Genomic DNA, 16,727 nt, shown 5'->3' with positions numbered 1-16,727 from the left:
AAGAATAAAAGTAACTTTTCCTGTACCAAGTGGAGTTTGTAGCTGGTGAATCTGCATTTTATAAAAACCAGAGGGTTTGGAAAACAAGTTATACCTTGAAAAACAAAAGAAAAAACTGGTGAAAAAGGCAATGAAAAACTCTATTAGAAGATGACTACAAATGTCAAAAGTCTGCAGAATCCCTATCAGAGGAAGGACAGGAAATTATAAGAGACAGATCTACTATTACATTTTTTCTTTATGAGCATTATGACTAGAGCTGCATAAAACTAGAAAAAATAGGCACCCTTGCATCCACACTTTTTCAAGACCATATCATGCTGGCATTGTCAAACTTTTAAAAGACACCAGGGAAACTGGGTTTTTTTGACCATGTGCAACCATAAATATTTTATATACTTCTATTATACATTCAGTTTGTTCTGCTTTCAGAAAATATCATAACATACAGAACTCAATTTCATAAATCCTTTTAAGTCTAACAGACTTTTGCAGATTGACAAAACCTATCATCAGCACTTACAGAACTTTTTTTTTCCAAAATTAAATTTACTAAATTTGACACATTATTTGCTACTAAGAAAGGCATAGAGCACATAAGGACCACTACTTTTTCCAAGAATTGAAAAGAACTTGTGTTGCCATACCTCAGAAATAACAACAAAAAAAAAAAAGAGAAAAGAAAAAAAAAAGGAAAAAGCAATGTAAACTCCTTTCTTTGCTATGAAATGGAAAAAGCAAGAAAACAGGGAAGTACCAACCTTTACAGTTTATAAAATGGACAGGCAACCAAAGAAGTTACACAGGAAACCAGTTACATATCTAGCAATTGAATTCAAATACCTCAAGTCTGCAGATAACTTCAGCATTAGGGGCAGTCCTACCAACGTCTCTCAAGCTGAAAAGGTAAGACAGCAAATTTCTTTCTTCTACAAGGACTTCAGAAAGTAGTACCTTGTTTCATTGCTTCACATGAAATTAATGAAAGCCTACTTTGGTTTCAAAGTCAACTCTTTCAATTTTTTTTTTCTCCAAATATCAATCTGCTTTAGGACACTAACAGTAATTATCAAAGACAATCAAAAATATATACAGCACTTGGCATAGTTTACAATAGCAATGTGATCGAGTCAATTAAATGGACAACCTACCATCAGACCAGAAAGGGAAGGGTCCAAAGCAAAGCGTGAAAACTAATAAAAATCCTACTTCATATTAAGGAAAATTCACATTTTCTCTTCTTGCCAGAAATGACAAATTTTAACACAGAAATGTTAATATGATACAACTATTTAATCACTAAAATTTGGATGCAAGTTCAAACTGTTGATTTTTTCTTCTTTCTGTTCAAGATATGCAACCCCATCCTTTCCCCATAAGAAAAAATGTTTTTTCTTATGATAAAACATTTCAATAAAGAGATTCTACAAGCAATTTTAAAAAGCTAGAAAAGTAGGCAGTAGAGAAAGTTTTGAAGGTATCACAATTAATTGAGTGTAAGCTTAACTTTTAAAAATTAGAAAATGTGTACATTACAGCCATTGCACCTATTTTAATGTATGTTTCAGAGTACTATGTCTCCTAACACTTTCTTCAAACTTTTCATCATGACTCACGGTCATTGTGAGAGAAATCTTCATCTACCCTCCCATTATTTCACTGTCAAAATGATTGCTAATGATTATTCATAAATTCTTTGCCACCTCTGACATTCACTCTCCATAGTTTTATTATGCCATCCATTCATTGGTCACTTTATTGTCACAGTTTCCTAGCAAATTTTGTTTCTCAGGAGGCAAAAACACACACATAAATATGACAGCACCGGTAAAGTCAGCATTCTTCCTCGTGCCTAGTACCTCAGCATTTTCAAACAACAAAACCTTTAATCTCTCTCAGCCATCCACATGAGGTCCTGGCACACTTGCCATTTACCCATACATTAGGAAACAGAAGTATCACAGTTTCCTGAGCAGGAATTCCTTTAATCAGAATACTACCTTCCCAGTAAGTAGTTCATTAGAACAGAAAGGACATAGCATGATGCTGAGTTAATTATTGGATTCAATGGTACAACTGGAGGTAGACAAGCTCTAGCGGCAGATAAAGTACTTAATCCTTTTAATATAAAATAATTACTTTGCACTTTTAGATCTGTTTCTGAGTAGTTTTAAGGAAAAACTATTCATAGATACCAGCACATAATTTTTATCTAAATAAAAAAGTGATTAGTAGGACTAAAGCAGAAGTTCATTGTGGAGTATTAATTTATGACTGTACAAGCAGTCAGGAAGCTTTAACGCAAAACCTGTTTTAATATGTTATTATGTTATTGCTGTTTAAACACCAATATTCAGCATTATTTTCTATGCTGAATATTAAAAATTCAGGTACCTTATAGTGAATAACTCAATAAATCATCTTGAGGAAATTGGAGGTGAAATTAATGTCTACATTAGAAAATAAAAACATTAAGTGCTTACCAAAATTACATTTCATTCTCATAAAAACATTCCCATACTATTATGAAGTCTATATTTTTATCTTTCGAAATTAGCTTCTAAAATCCACATAAAACCAAATTTCTAATTCTATACGTTTTTCAGAAAAAGTTGCTATAGTTCTAATGATGGAAATCAGCTAATAGTGTCTCTCTAAGCCCATTTTAAAGCACACTTTTAAAATTTTTTGTAGAGTCAAAATTCAGTGTAAAGACTTGAGTAAAAATGTATTTCCTCCAGAACATTTTTACTATCAAAACAGTTCATTAGATTTAGGAAAAGTTCCATTTCACTTGGGAGAAGTAAAGACATCAAATTACTTTTGAAAACAAAGCTGCTGTATCAGCTAATAAACTCGTAATTTTCTCCCTCACAGCCAAGCAAGCATGAGTTCTGCATGACAGCACAATGCGTTCATTGCTCAAAAAAACTGATGTTGCTACAACTGAACAGCTTCAGCTACATTTTTGAATCACCTAAGACACATGCCAATAGATGAATACACTAACACAACCATAACTAGATCACTTCAATATGGTGGGACAAAAAAATGCAATGAAAGATTAAAGTTTTATTTTCTATGATTCTACATGTCATCTGAATGTGCAATACATACTTGAATTTACAACCTATCTAACATTGCTCACTTAAGGCTCTTGTAAAATGAACACCGTATCTGTCCTAATGTTATGAAGGAGATAAGGAGGGAAATATTCAGTTCTTACACAGGTGGGACCATCTTCATCAGTACTGTGCTCTACAGGTGGCTAAAGCTCCAATACTAACGTAACAGAATTCTAGAGCGGGGTGACTTAAGGCTTCATTGCTTCCTGGTGTAGCTCACTTGCTAATATGCTTTCTACAGCATAAAAAATTTTGCACTAAATTTTATCAGCTTTAGTGCCTCTCCTCTCATTTATCATTTCATTAAAACAAAGTCAAATAATGTGGTATTTGACCACCTATAAATCTATATAATCTATAAATCATTATAATCTTGTGCTATAGACTCTTTCACTTGGTATCTGCAGAAGTAACGAGGTACTTAGATTAATCCACACAGAGCAGTTAATCAAGGAATTTGGATCTACAGCAAACAGAAATGGAAACCAGAGTGGGCAAGTCTAAAGTTTAACAAGCTTCTCCTGTCTGCCACCAGGTACTTACAAAACACATTTTATGTAATCTCCCCTTGCTTGGATATTACTCTCTTGTAATATCCAAATGGCCTGGAATACTGAAAGAAAAATGCAGATTTGAGAACCTTTATATTCCCACCAAGACCTCTATTACCTTTAAGTATTCCGGGGCTGGCTCTTTGAGCACTGGGCGTAGCGCACTCTATACTTAGTTCCTTCAGCCACCTCCACTGCCACACAAAGTAACAACTGAGAAGGTGATAGCTGCTTAAACAGAGAAAGCAAGTGTACAGAGGTTATCCGGAGAAGCCTTCACTACTTTAAAGTAACCTTGATTTCTTCTACTGCCCTCCCAACTGGTTTGGCAGGCAGTACTCATGTCCAGATGGTGGACAAGTAAACCTACTTGAACAGATTGTATTACAATGTTTTACACTGAACAGTTATTGGATTAAATGTATAAATAGCTGTGGGAACCCAGGACTTTTCTCTTTCAAATGATCACCATTCAGCTAGAAAATTATCTTCCTCTTGTCACTCCTCTGTGCCCAGTGAATTATGCAACATTCTCCAACCTCTGTGTCGGTGTAAGAGGACAGTTCAGAGTGCAAACAATGCTCTCGAGAGGGAAAACAACTGATACACTTCAGAGCAGGAACTTTTTGAATTAATACAATAATGAAGATCATCTTAAGAGGATCCAAGCACCCAAAGGAACAGACAGATAAGTGTTCAGAGTACTTTACGTGAAGCAGCATAACATTACCCAGAAATCGAATTCGTATCAACTGCTACCAATGTATCAGTTTCCCAGACATGCTTTAACCATAATTCTACTGTGGAAGAGGCTGAGATGACACATTTAATTGAAAATTTAACTCCTATTGCGAATGTTACAAGTTCACAGCACACAATGACTTAAGGAAGCTTAGTTTCTGTGCACAGAATAGGCTAAAATACAAGATGTCAATTCAGATGAGGACTGTCCTTCTTTATGCACTGAAGTAGAACTTCAGGTAACTATTACTTTTAAAGAAATTGCTTTATGTTAGCAGCCTCACATACCAATATGCAGTTACAAGAGAGCATTTTAGTTTAAAGTTTTACTCTAAAAGCTAGTTTTTCCATGAGGTCTGGTTAAAGCACTTTGATCATTTATAGCACCTAGAGTTACAGGACAAAAACCCACAGATGTCCACAGCAAGGCAAATGCTATTTCATCTAGACCATCATCATGATGCTATTCATCTAGTGTAAATATATGTGTGTGCATATACAGGCACACAGCCCCACATTTCCACTGACTGATTTATTCAGCTTACAGGAAACAAAAAATGAAAAAGCTTACAACGCATTTGAAGGGGAAAATGATTAGCAATGCCTCTGACAGAATACAGGGAGAAGAGAAAGGTTCAGATCCCTTGAAGTTGCTACGTAGAGCTTAAGGAGTAACTAGGAAATTAGGTGAAAGAATGTAGAAGTAGACATTAGATTGTAAATGTAGCTGGAACCAGTGGATAAACAGATACTGAGGAACCTAAGTGGTTTTGTGGCAGTCATGTAACAAAAAAAGAGCACATGCCCTAAGAGAAGTTCAAGACGAGGTCCCTTAAAATTCTGGGGGCTCTCAGTGAATACGACCACCTTTAGATGATCCTCTAAGACAATAAAAGACTTCCAGTAAGGGGCAAAGACATGTAAATTCATTCTAGGAAAAGTGATGTTTAAGTATTAGCTTGGAAGCATGTTGTAGTGACTATGTATGGTCATGATGGAATAAATACCCTGTTGCAAAATTTCATGATATACATTCAATAAGAGGAAAAATCCTGTGAATGTGTGCAGCACTGTAAAAAAGAATGCCTGATTTCTAATACTTCAAATTGTGACTGAACGATTATTCTCTGGATGATTTCAGTATCACCCCAAACCAAAAAAAGCAAAAAGGAAATAAAAAACAATTATAATATCTAGAGTCTGTCCAGCAGATATCAATAACTTTATCTTTTCTTCTAAACAAATTGCCCACTAAAGAAGACAGTTTGCTGCTATCAACTAATAGAGATTTGAAAAAAAAAATTATACAAGAGCTTCTACTCATACCTAGCTTAGAAGAAAAAGTATGTCACAACAGAAAAAAAAATATTTACACAATAACTTCAACATTAATGCACCATTCATGTCCTTTTCATAACAATTCCTATCTCATCTACTCAATGTGCTGTCACATTGTCACTAACTGAATCCACCAGCTGTGGACAAGTAAGAAGCATAACAGTCGTGCATCTTCAATTTTGGACTGAACTTCCTGGGATAAGCATTCTTGAAATTCCTACGAAATTCCTGCCATTCATTTTCCATTTCAGTTGAAGCTTTAGTAGAAATCAGGCACAGAACAGAAAACTGGAAAAAGTTTCCACTGAAATGTTTTAGAGCTGAGGCATTAGCTATCAAGAGTACAACCATGGCTAAAACATTTAGAAGTGTGATGCAAAAATAATATAGAATTCAAGTAACTTTACACTACTAGTTTCTACCCTCTAACAGATTTCAGAAGTATTTAAGGACACTTACTTCTGAGTACATTTGATCATTGAACTTGGCTTCACATTTTTTATTTTCCCACACGTTTTCTTTTATCCTTAAGCCAAATGATTAAAAAAATCCTGCTTTATCATAGAACTTCACTTCAGCAAGTTCCCTTTATTTTCCAAAACACAGGAAAAATAGGAAACAATGTTCAGGAAACATGTGATAGGATTTCCATTTAAGTCACAAGAATGTGTAATGTTACACCAGACAGAAGATTTGCACATGAGGATAACTTAGTTTTCACTGACTAAATCTGAGGATAGAAGCTAACCAAGTTCATCAACCACAGGCATCTGCAATGCAGTAATTCTCCTTCACATCCAACTTCTAAGTTGCACAGACATAGCAGTAATGGAGGAGAAAGAACTCTCAATGATCTCTAGGCCTCTGAACATGCCCTACTCTTCAACATGCCAGACTTGGCCATGAGATCAAGTTATGAGCCCCACTTAAGAGTCAGATAAAGAAGGTGGCAAGTGCATTAGTTTCTCTAAGCACCATCTGAAAATATCCAATATCTGAAGACATCCTGGTAAAAGGTATCACAAAAGATTCATTTGAAAACAAAGACCATTTATTGCCACGTGAGTTTGTGTACTTTTCTAAATTTCAGTGTTTGACTCAAGTAGGGGGAAGGGTATTCAATATGATCCTCACCCATGCGGAAGTTTTCAGGTCCCACATCTCAAAATCCCTGAAAGCTATCCTATAAACCATAATTAATAAGCACACTTATACCATCTCACATGATCTGAACAGAAACCAGAATATATACTACCTTAACCACATCACCTTAAGTACATCACCATGTGATGAAAGAAAAAGAAAACACTATTCTAATCAAGTTATTATATTATTATTTTGATTTTTTTAGTTGTTATTATTGTTAAGGATCATGTACATAATTCTCACTGAAGAATCAGTATACGTCATCATCACTACCTTCTCCTGCAGCTGAAGAGTACACAATACCTTACCAGCACATATTCTGAATATCACAGCTTTTACAGTTTTAACTTTAGCATCCAAATTCTGGAGAATTATAAGATTTCAGAAACATCCTTCTGTATTTTGTATTCCCTAGTTCAAGATCACCGACTACAAAGAGTGCTGGTACTGTGACCTATGATGAGGTGTTCTACTGTTAATTAAATTGCTCTACAATTCCCTCACCTAATTGTAGCTTGAATTCCTCTCCTTGGAAAGACACCTAAACATATGTAGATACAGCTAATTTATTCCTTCACTGTATGCAGCCCTAGCCTTGTAACTCCTAGGGTATCTAGAAGAGCATTACCTAGGTCAGTCAAAACAGACACAGGTATTTTATTCGTATTCAAATATCTCCTTTTTCTTGTTAGATAACCTTGAAAAAAACAAAGTAGAGAAAGGAACTGTGTCTCAAAAAAATCTGTCTGCTCATCTTTCTCACTCCCCACATTAATCTCCCATACAGAATCTGAATCTCTAGCTATGTCTTTTATAGAAAGACAAAGATTCACACTAAAATACTTTATTGGGATTAAAAAGAAAAATAATTTTAACTTTCATATTTTTAGTGTATCAGTACCCCAGTGAATCTCGTAATTATGGATTAAATGCAATTTGTATTTCACTGCAGTTTACTGCCAAAAATAGAAGAGGGTCATATGCACTTGAAAGTAAGAGAAGTAAAAAGAACAAAATACTTTAGGTAACAATTTAAACCACCAAAGCAAACAAAGACAAAGCAGCTATAATTACCAAGGAAAGTTTAAGCAGTACCAACCAAACTTATTGTTAAAATTTAACTTTATTGTTAAATAACCATATTCCTCAGCATAGTGCAGAAAACCACTGCAATGTAACAATTCATTATACTAAACAGACTCTTGCAGGACAGCAAAGTCTTGAGTTAAAGGCCTAACTTTAGATTCAGAATGCAACTGGCCACTGACAAGATCTGAGAAACAAAATGTGTGAAAAAGCCTGAATGTGTATGTACGACCTGAAAATAAGAGAATATAAAGGGAATTAGCTAATTAATTAACTGAATAACTGTCAATTATTTTTCATTAAAAACAGGCTAAGTATCAAAAGACTTCACAAAACAATCAAGCTGAAAAAATGCCTAGTATTAATTATTTTTAAAGCCCCAGAAATTACCCTTAAACTATAAATGGGAATTTTACAGTATTACCTAAAGTAGTGCCAGGACTTGAAGGCATTTCTCTGGACAGACAGGACTTGAAGGGATTTCTCTGGACAAGCTCAAAAATCTGCATTGAAGAGATATTTACATGACATGGCTCAGACATGAAGATATACACAGTGAAATCTCAAAAAGCTAAACAGAAATGTCAATATCCAAGATTCAGTAGTTTGTCAAAATTGGCCTTTTTAAGGCAATTGGTTAACAAAAGCAGTTGAACTTGCTAATTTTTTAATAGTAGAGAAGACAGCAATAGTGATTCGAAACTATGAAAAAGCCAAAGTAAAAGCAGAGTAGAAAATGGTTTCTATCCTTCAAACAGCAGATGCTACAGCCTATAACCTTGAGCAGCTCTGTGAGCTCAAAATGTCATTCCAGAGGGACTGCATAACTGTAATTACCACTTCTGTTATGAACTTGATATACAAAATGTTCTATGCAACACAGCCAAACTCTGCTGAGCTTAATGACCAGTTCATCGGAAATTCAACAATTAGTTGCTTTAGATTCAGGAGCAAAGGATAACAAAATTAATGCAGTGGGCATAGTTAGGCTAAGGACTGCAACTCCTTAAGAAGAGATTATGAACTTGGAGTATTCCAGAATGGTATTATCAGATACAATCATCAAAAGAAAATAAAATCCTAATAGCAAATCCTATTAGGTGGGAGAACAGTCTGTCCAGAGAAATGCTTCAAGTCCTGCCACTACTTTAGCACTCTTCTTTAGGAAGAAGAGTGTTTTCATAAAGAAGCCTGCAATAGCAAGGGTACAAATCTTTTCCATGTCACAGGACTATTTTCTGTAGCCAAATTATTGCCAGGACTTTTTTTGAATTTTGTCAGAAGCAATCCACTCCATGCATGTACAGATTTGTTAATCCACCTTAGAATATGAAGGACTTGTGATAGCCACAAATAAAAATATGAGTTTCCCCGTCTGAAATGTAACTTTCAGGTTCACTATAAAGTATCTTTCCATTTGGTTAATGGCAATTCCTCATTATTGAAAGTTCCAACAAAAAAAAAGTCATTACATTTTATATACACAAACAATGAAGAAGATTAATAATAATTATATATTTTATAAGCCCTCATAGCATTAGATAAAAAGAAAATATTGGTTTTTTGTAATTTTAGCTACTCTATTTAGTAGATTTATTAGAGCGAGAGAACGAGGCCTAAACCAAATACCTCCTTTAGTTCTCATCATTATCTTAGCCAATAAAATCTGACCTTGAAAACACTTCCAAAAATTAAGAGAATAAATCTGATGACCGAAACCAATATCCAAAAAACCCAGCGCTTTCACATTCTAATTTTACTGACTGATTTTTCCAAAGCATGTAGAACTCAAGCAGATACAATCTGTATTTTCCATGTGGTTGCACAGGATGTGCTGTATAAATGGTTATAGAACAGAACAGGGGAAAAGATCAATTATGTCACTGATCTGTCTTATGACAGCAAGGATGCCAAACAGAGACATCTGGGACAAAAACGTTTCAGTAACCCAATCACAAAATGCTATCAGGCCGCTATAAGTATCCTTCATTTCACTTATTGAACGTAGTCACTGAAGTTTTCTACACAGATTGGTCAAAGCCAGAACTGCTAGTCAATTTTGCCAAGTTGTTGGAAAACTTTAGTTAATTAAAAATAAAGGAGAGAGGGATATAGATGTTTTATAGGGTTGTAAAAAAACAGCAGAAAAAAATGAATTCTTGCAAATATTTTTTTTTCCTCTATGCTGTCCCCATTTTTTTAGAACAGAGTAGAGAAAAACATTTAGAATTGCATTTAATGAGTTTTATATTTTCAGGCATGGCTTAGAACTGTTATTCACTTCAAACTGAGAACACTAATTTTAAAGCTTTAAGCATTGTTTTAAAAAAGCCTCTCTCTACTGGAACAATAGTTAAAATGTCCACTTACATAAATGCATACAAAATCTCCACTTAAAATACATCTTTAAAATGGTTTGAAGGCAAATCTACAGTGAGGTCTGAGTTTTCCTCCACAGATTCAAGCTTTGCAACATCTCAATTTTTAATAAAGTTTTTAAAAAGAAGTCTGTAATTGGTGTAACTGCCAAACACTTTCATGCATCCTGTGTCAAAAGCAAAAACATGCAGTGCTCCACAGTCTGCAGACCAAACCCAAAATTTTCACAAGACAATTACAAGACAAAGAAGGCTTTATATTCAAGTTTAATTTTAAACAGAATTTCAGTAGACCAAGAAGAGAAACTTAGGTTTTAATTATCATTGTTATTTAAATAGCATCAGAGATCTTGAAAAAATGAAGAATTTGTTTCTTAAACTATATGTGAAATTGAATATATGTTAAACACTTCCCATTCATCACAAACCTTTTTTCCTCCTTTCCTTTTCTCCGTTCGCTCTACCATGTTTCCTAATATTTCTTTCAGTTAAACACCCATGCAGAACACTGAACAGAAGAAAAGAATGTTACAGATCATTGAAAACAGTACCAAGAGAAAAAGTAAGAAACTAAGTGGTGTTCTTTCAATTTTGGAGCAAGACTAAGGACAGCAGGTTTTGCTGGATCTAGCTCGGAATGGGTGAGAATTGCTACTTTATGGTGAACCACTACAAGAAATTAGATGGGGAAAACATTTTAAAGTGGAAGATGGCATTCTGGCTGCAACATAGTAATAATCAATAACTGCAAATAAACACAACAGGCTCACTATGAAACCCTAAAGAAAAACAAAAACACATGGTGCAGAAACAACGGGATAGTGCCAATCCATCCCAGTTAACTTCAAATAAAACAGCAAAGTATGATCAGGACTGAAGATTCTCTCAGAAAAATTATCATATTTAATACCTTAAGCCTTAAAAAGATATACATTTAATTTAAAAAATAACAACCAAACCAACAATAACTCGTTCTTTATGGTCATGATGAGGACAAGAATTAACAGGGTCAAAAATGTAAGCCTTGAACACACAGAAATTTAGGTTAGATCTTTAGGGGGAAAGAAGAAGCCAGAAGTTGTAGAGTCACTATCACTAAAGACTTCTGCAGGCACATCATATATATATTTTTCAAGAATAATGAAAGTATGGCAGAGCTTTGGGATAAACTATCAATTAGATTATCCTTCCAACTCTATCTCCCACAATTTCTCAAAACTGTCATAACTTCTACACTCAGCTGGGGAAAACAGACAAGGAGAAAAAGGTAAAGAACTATTATAAATATATGAATCTTGAAATCCTTTAAAAATAATCAGGGAAAACTAGGATATCACGGAACCATACCTTACAGAAGAGTAAAATTACTACAATATTTCTATATGTCTTCAGCATCATTTTTAGTAGACTCAAGCTCAACAAAATATGTCCACCTGAAGACAGCTTGTATCTAAACAGATACCTTTCATGTGTCAGATTCAACAGTAATGACAAACTACCTGCAGGAAAAGTTATTCCAATTGCCGATCAGTGGTTTAACTAAGCTTCTGAGCCACCCACCTGAAAGCTAAAAAATAAACACTATCCTCGATGAGAAATGCTTTTCATATTGCAAACCCAATGTTCTCTTTCTATATGTGTTTCAGTCACAAGAAAATCTATAATAGAAAGCCAAGCAGTATATTTCAAAGTTAATGACTCTGATTCCTTTAATTTTTCTAATAGTTTAACCCACCTCAAATTGGTATAAGATACATAAAGAGCACTGCAAGGACTTGGAAAAGAAAATGCATGTACGTCAATACAAATATATTATCTCAAACGTGTGGAAAGAGTTAATTATTATTTCTCTTATTATGCATACAGTTTCCAAGAGAATAGCCCTTCTCCAGTGTCTTGTTGATACTTCACAATCAAGAACTTTTATTTACTTCACTTTAAATAAAGGTACTGTTCAGTACCCAAATTAAAATCATAAAAGCAGGCTTTTCAAATCTAGTTAGCTTCTAAGAGTGAGCTATGGGGGAAAGTTGTGATGCTGTTGTTTTTCATCTCATTTTTAAATTAGACATTCCAATGTTTTCTATTTATCTCCTCCCTTGTGAAGGCTGTCGCGAATGTTCATAATATGGAAAAGGTACAACAAAATTAAAGCAAAATAATAGGAATGTTTGTGTGTTTTTAAGTTCATGAAGTCATTCTAAAAATAGCTTCCATACAACCAGATGACTAATAATCTAATTCAAATCTATTTCCAAATAGCTCTTTAAATTCTTGCAGATTTAATCTAATGTAAAACCAACCTTAGCACTTCTCAGTAATTTGCCAGAGAAGACAGTTTCTTTAGCTATCATTAAGAACATTTAACTGCATAGGACTATGTGTTTCAGCAATTTAAGGACTTGCACATTTTATAAATACAGCTTTAATGTAGTATTTCACAATCAACACAGAAATTTATAACAATGTTTTCCAGTTTTCCTGGTTATTTTCTCTGCTAGCATCACATCCTTCAGAAACATCTAACATCTTAACTCGGTCCTCTCCTTCCTGCAAAGGCATCTCCACCTCTTCCATGCTCATACAACTGATCCAGACACCTCCAGTCATTCAGACTTTATGCATACTTTTCTATGTAGTCAACACTTGTAGACAAACAAGCATTTCCTTCCTTTTATGTACCACCTCTCCAGTAGGACTGGGAAACTGTCTAAAAAGTAGCTGTACATGTCCATTTTAATTTGCATTATTTACTTGTTAGGAAAAGAATCTCACTTAAAAGAAAGATTATTTCAGCTATCTTGGTAGCACAGCTGGCACTCCACATGAAAGTATCAACAAAAGTTGCAGTGCCAGCACATCGCAGCAAGAGAGAATCAAGTGTCAAACATTAAACACATTTTATTAAGAAAACCTAATAAGTTAAAGTTTTGAAAAGAAGTTAATTATAGCAGCAGAAGGGCAACACATTTACTGCTTACTTATTCCAGAAAGAGTGGAAAAGACAATGAATACCTAGCGTGAAGGTGTTCATTTTTCATAATGACGCCCAAGGGATTTATTTCAATGACCAGATTACTTATTTTGATAAGACCTGAGTCACACCATTATTTAGATAGTTAAATAAGAATTTTACATACTAACTTTGGCCTTGTAAAATCATAGAATATTGTGAGATGGAAGGGCTCCTAACTTCACACAGGGCAATCTAAAAGTCAAACCATATGCACAAAAATGTTGTCCATACATCTCCTGAGGCTTGGGGCAATGACCACTTCCCGGGGTACCTTGTTGTGTGCCCAACCACTCTATCAGTTAGGATCTCTTAATACCACATCTGAACTCTCCCTGAAGTAGATTTAAGCCATTCCTTCCACTCTTGTCACTGGACTCCAGTTCTTTTATATCTTTGGCCTATAAGCCTTAATAACCTACATAGATCTTTAAAGAAAAACAGAACAAGCAAAACCCAAAAATTTGGACCATCCTTTTCTTTGTCTGAGCTGCTAGTTCAGAGAAAGAATCAGCTATAAAAACTGCTCCTTCCTTCTCCTCCACCACCACAAAACAAAAGTCCTCCCCACAGCACTAACAGATGTAAAGAAAAAAAAATAAAGAGAAAACTCTACAGTTTGGTTAAAAGCTAACTCCTCCCATAAATGAAGTTATAGTGACACTGTAGAGACACTACTGGGTGGCCTAGCACTTGGTATGCAAAAGCCTGGCCTGAAATCTAGGGCAACTTAGGAAGAGATGCGTAGGCAGCTCTAGCAGCATTGAAATCTGGAAAAGACAAGTATGTACACTACACATTTTTGCACACTTCCCTATTTAAATGCAAAAGTTGGTGAGGATAAGCTGTTGATATGAACCTGAATTAAAACTGCTCCTTCCTCCACGTCTCTCTTACCCAGAGGACACCTCGAAGAGAGCACCATCACCTCCACCTGCACTCACACCTGCTGCCATCGCTTTGATGCCAGTTATTAACTCCGGGCATTTCGTTCCTTTGGCACCACAAGCACGGGGTTTAGCTCCCATCTCCCGCGGGCTCCTCGCCCCGCCTGGCTGCCAGGCCCCCCTGGCACACTGCAGCCGGCAGCCCAGCCCAGCCCAGCCCAGCCAAGGGCGCAGGACGGCGGCCCGTGCCCCTCCTTGCTCCGAACCGCTCATTTCAAGGCCCACGGCAGCGCAGGGCACGGGCCTGGCCACGGACAGCACGCTGGGCACCGCGATCCCGGCGCTGCTCCCTGCGCTGCCGCTGCCCTGGAAACGCCGCCGCCGCCGGCCATCGCCTCCCGAGCGGGGCAGGGGCACCGCCTGCCCGCCGCCGCCCGCCCCGCCGGCGCCCCGCTTGGGGCTGGCGAGGGAGAGGCGCCGGCGGAGCGCGGGGGGCGCCGGGCGGACGGGGACACGGGGACTCCGAGAGGGAGGCAGCGCGACAGGGCACCCCCGGTCGGGCGCGACGGCGAAAGAAGCGAACGTCTCTACCTCCTTCTTTTTCTGTCCTCCCCCGAGCTGTCCGCAGAGGAGGAGCAGCAGCAGCAGCAGCAGGGGGAGGCAGCCCCCGGCCGGCAGGTGCGGCAGCGGCCGCGCTGCCCCGGCACCCAGCGCCATGTTCCGCCCCCGCCGGCGGCACCTGCCGCACCGCCACGCTGAGCCGGCCCGGGCCCGGCCAATCGCAGCGCCCCGCGGCGCGGCGCCGCCTGGGAAATGTAGTTCTGCGGGGACTGCGCCGCAGGGTCGCGCTCGGCTCGGCGCGGGCGCCGCGGGCAGCGCTGCGGCTCTGCCCGTCCCCGGGGGGTTCTGCCCGTCCCCGGGGGGTTCTGCCCGTCCCGGGGGTTCCGCCCGTCCCGGGGGTTCCGCCCGCCCTGGCTCAGCTTCGCTGCTGGTCCAGTTGCCCGCGGCACACAGTGAAATCCTGGATCGAGACTGTAAAAGTAGACAAGAGAAAACAAGACAAAACACCAAAAAAACCATATAATAATAAAACGAGCCATATAATAACTAAACGAGACATATAATATTAATACGACCCATATAATAATTAAACGAGCCACGTAATAGTAGTACGAGCCATATAATAATAATATGAGCTATATTATAATTAAACAAGCCTATTAGAAATAGTATGAGCCATATAATAATAGCACAAGCCATATAACAATTAAATGAGCCATGTAACAACTTAACGAGCCATATAATAATAATACGAGCCATTTAATATTAGTACCAGCCATCTAATAATAGTATGAGCCATCTAATAATTAAACAAGCCCTATAATAATAATAATACGAACCATATAATAATAGTATGAGTCATATAATAACAAAACGAGCCATATAAGAATTAAACAAGCCATGTAATAATAATACGAGCCATATAATAATAATACTAGCCATATAATAATAGTAAGAGCCATGTAATACTTAAATGAGCCATATAATACTGAACGAGCCATATAATAATTAAACGAGCCATGTAATAATGATACGAGCCGTATAATAATTATACAAGCCATATAACAATTAAACTATCCATATAATAATAGTACAATCCATAAAAGAATAATACGAGCCATGTCATAATAGTGCGAGCCATATAGTAGTTAAACAAGCCATATAATAGTTAAACGAGCCATATAATGATAATACGAGCCATATAATAATAATACACCAAAAACCAACCCAAATTGTAAAGACTTCTTTCCTATACGTTTATGCACATACACTTTTTGGATTTCATTATGCATGCACAAAGCCATCTTTGCAGAAAATAATATTAATGAAATATGCTGATACAATTAATGTGAATTTGATTCCCAGGGTAATAACTGTGCAGCTCTAAATTGGTATTCTGATTCATGATACAGTCCTCAAATCAGTGATTGTGTATTTCTTGAAAGTGCACACTGCAGTGCACAGGATAGGTAATGTTAAATTAATGAGCACATACTTCTCTTTTTTTTTTCCCCTAGAATTCCAAGTACACTCTGGGCTACATTAGTTACTTACACACAGCTGTGCTGAAGACTCAGAAAGCAGAACTATTCATTTCTTTGGAGATCTTGCTGTATCACTGGAAAATTTTGTGCATTTTATGATAGAACACCACAATGAAATAGAAAGGTGAGGCCCCAAGAACATATTTTAAAGTATCTCCTTTTTTTGGACAGAGAATTTTTAGGTGGTATTATCATAACATCAGATGCTAGTCTGATGACACAGCTGGCATCTGAGCACCAAGAAGTTAAAACATTAAATAGGCCATTTTTCTCTCTTCAGTTATATTTGCAACATGTCTTTCAGAAATTACATCCATCCCTAGGAATAGTAAATAATATTCAAATAATCTACCAAAC

At 36.8% G+C, this 16,727-nt stretch overlaps 1 protein-coding gene across 2 annotated transcripts in view; it reads right to left on the bottom strand.

Moving 5' to 3' along the window:
- TUSC3 (tumor suppressor candidate 3) overlaps positions 1 to 15,033 on the bottom strand; it is a 108,001-nt gene extending 92,968 nt beyond the window's left edge. The window contains exon 1 of one of the 2 annotated variants that reach the window (XM_038135052.1): positions 14,857 to 15,033. In XM_038135052.1, the coding sequence (XP_037990980.1) occupies positions 14,857 to 14,982 (126 nt within the window). In that variant the 5' untranslated portion in view covers positions 14,983 to 15,033. Of the gene's footprint in view, positions 1 to 3,794; positions 3,951 to 14,856 lie in introns of those variants that run through there. The other variant, XM_038135053.1, reaches the window with a different exon arrangement.
- Positions 15,034 to 16,727: the final 1,694 nt, after the last annotated feature.

The sequence above is a fragment of the Motacilla alba genome, chromosome 4 (genome assembly GCF_015832195.1).
Source record: "Motacilla alba alba isolate MOTALB_02 chromosome 4, Motacilla_alba_V1.0_pri, whole genome shotgun sequence".
In the NCBI taxonomy this organism is placed as follows: domain Eukaryota; kingdom Metazoa; phylum Chordata; class Aves; order Passeriformes; family Motacillidae; genus Motacilla; species Motacilla alba.
The sequence above is the reverse complement of the archived record's forward strand: the minus strand, read 5'-3'. Positions and strand labels throughout refer to the sequence as shown.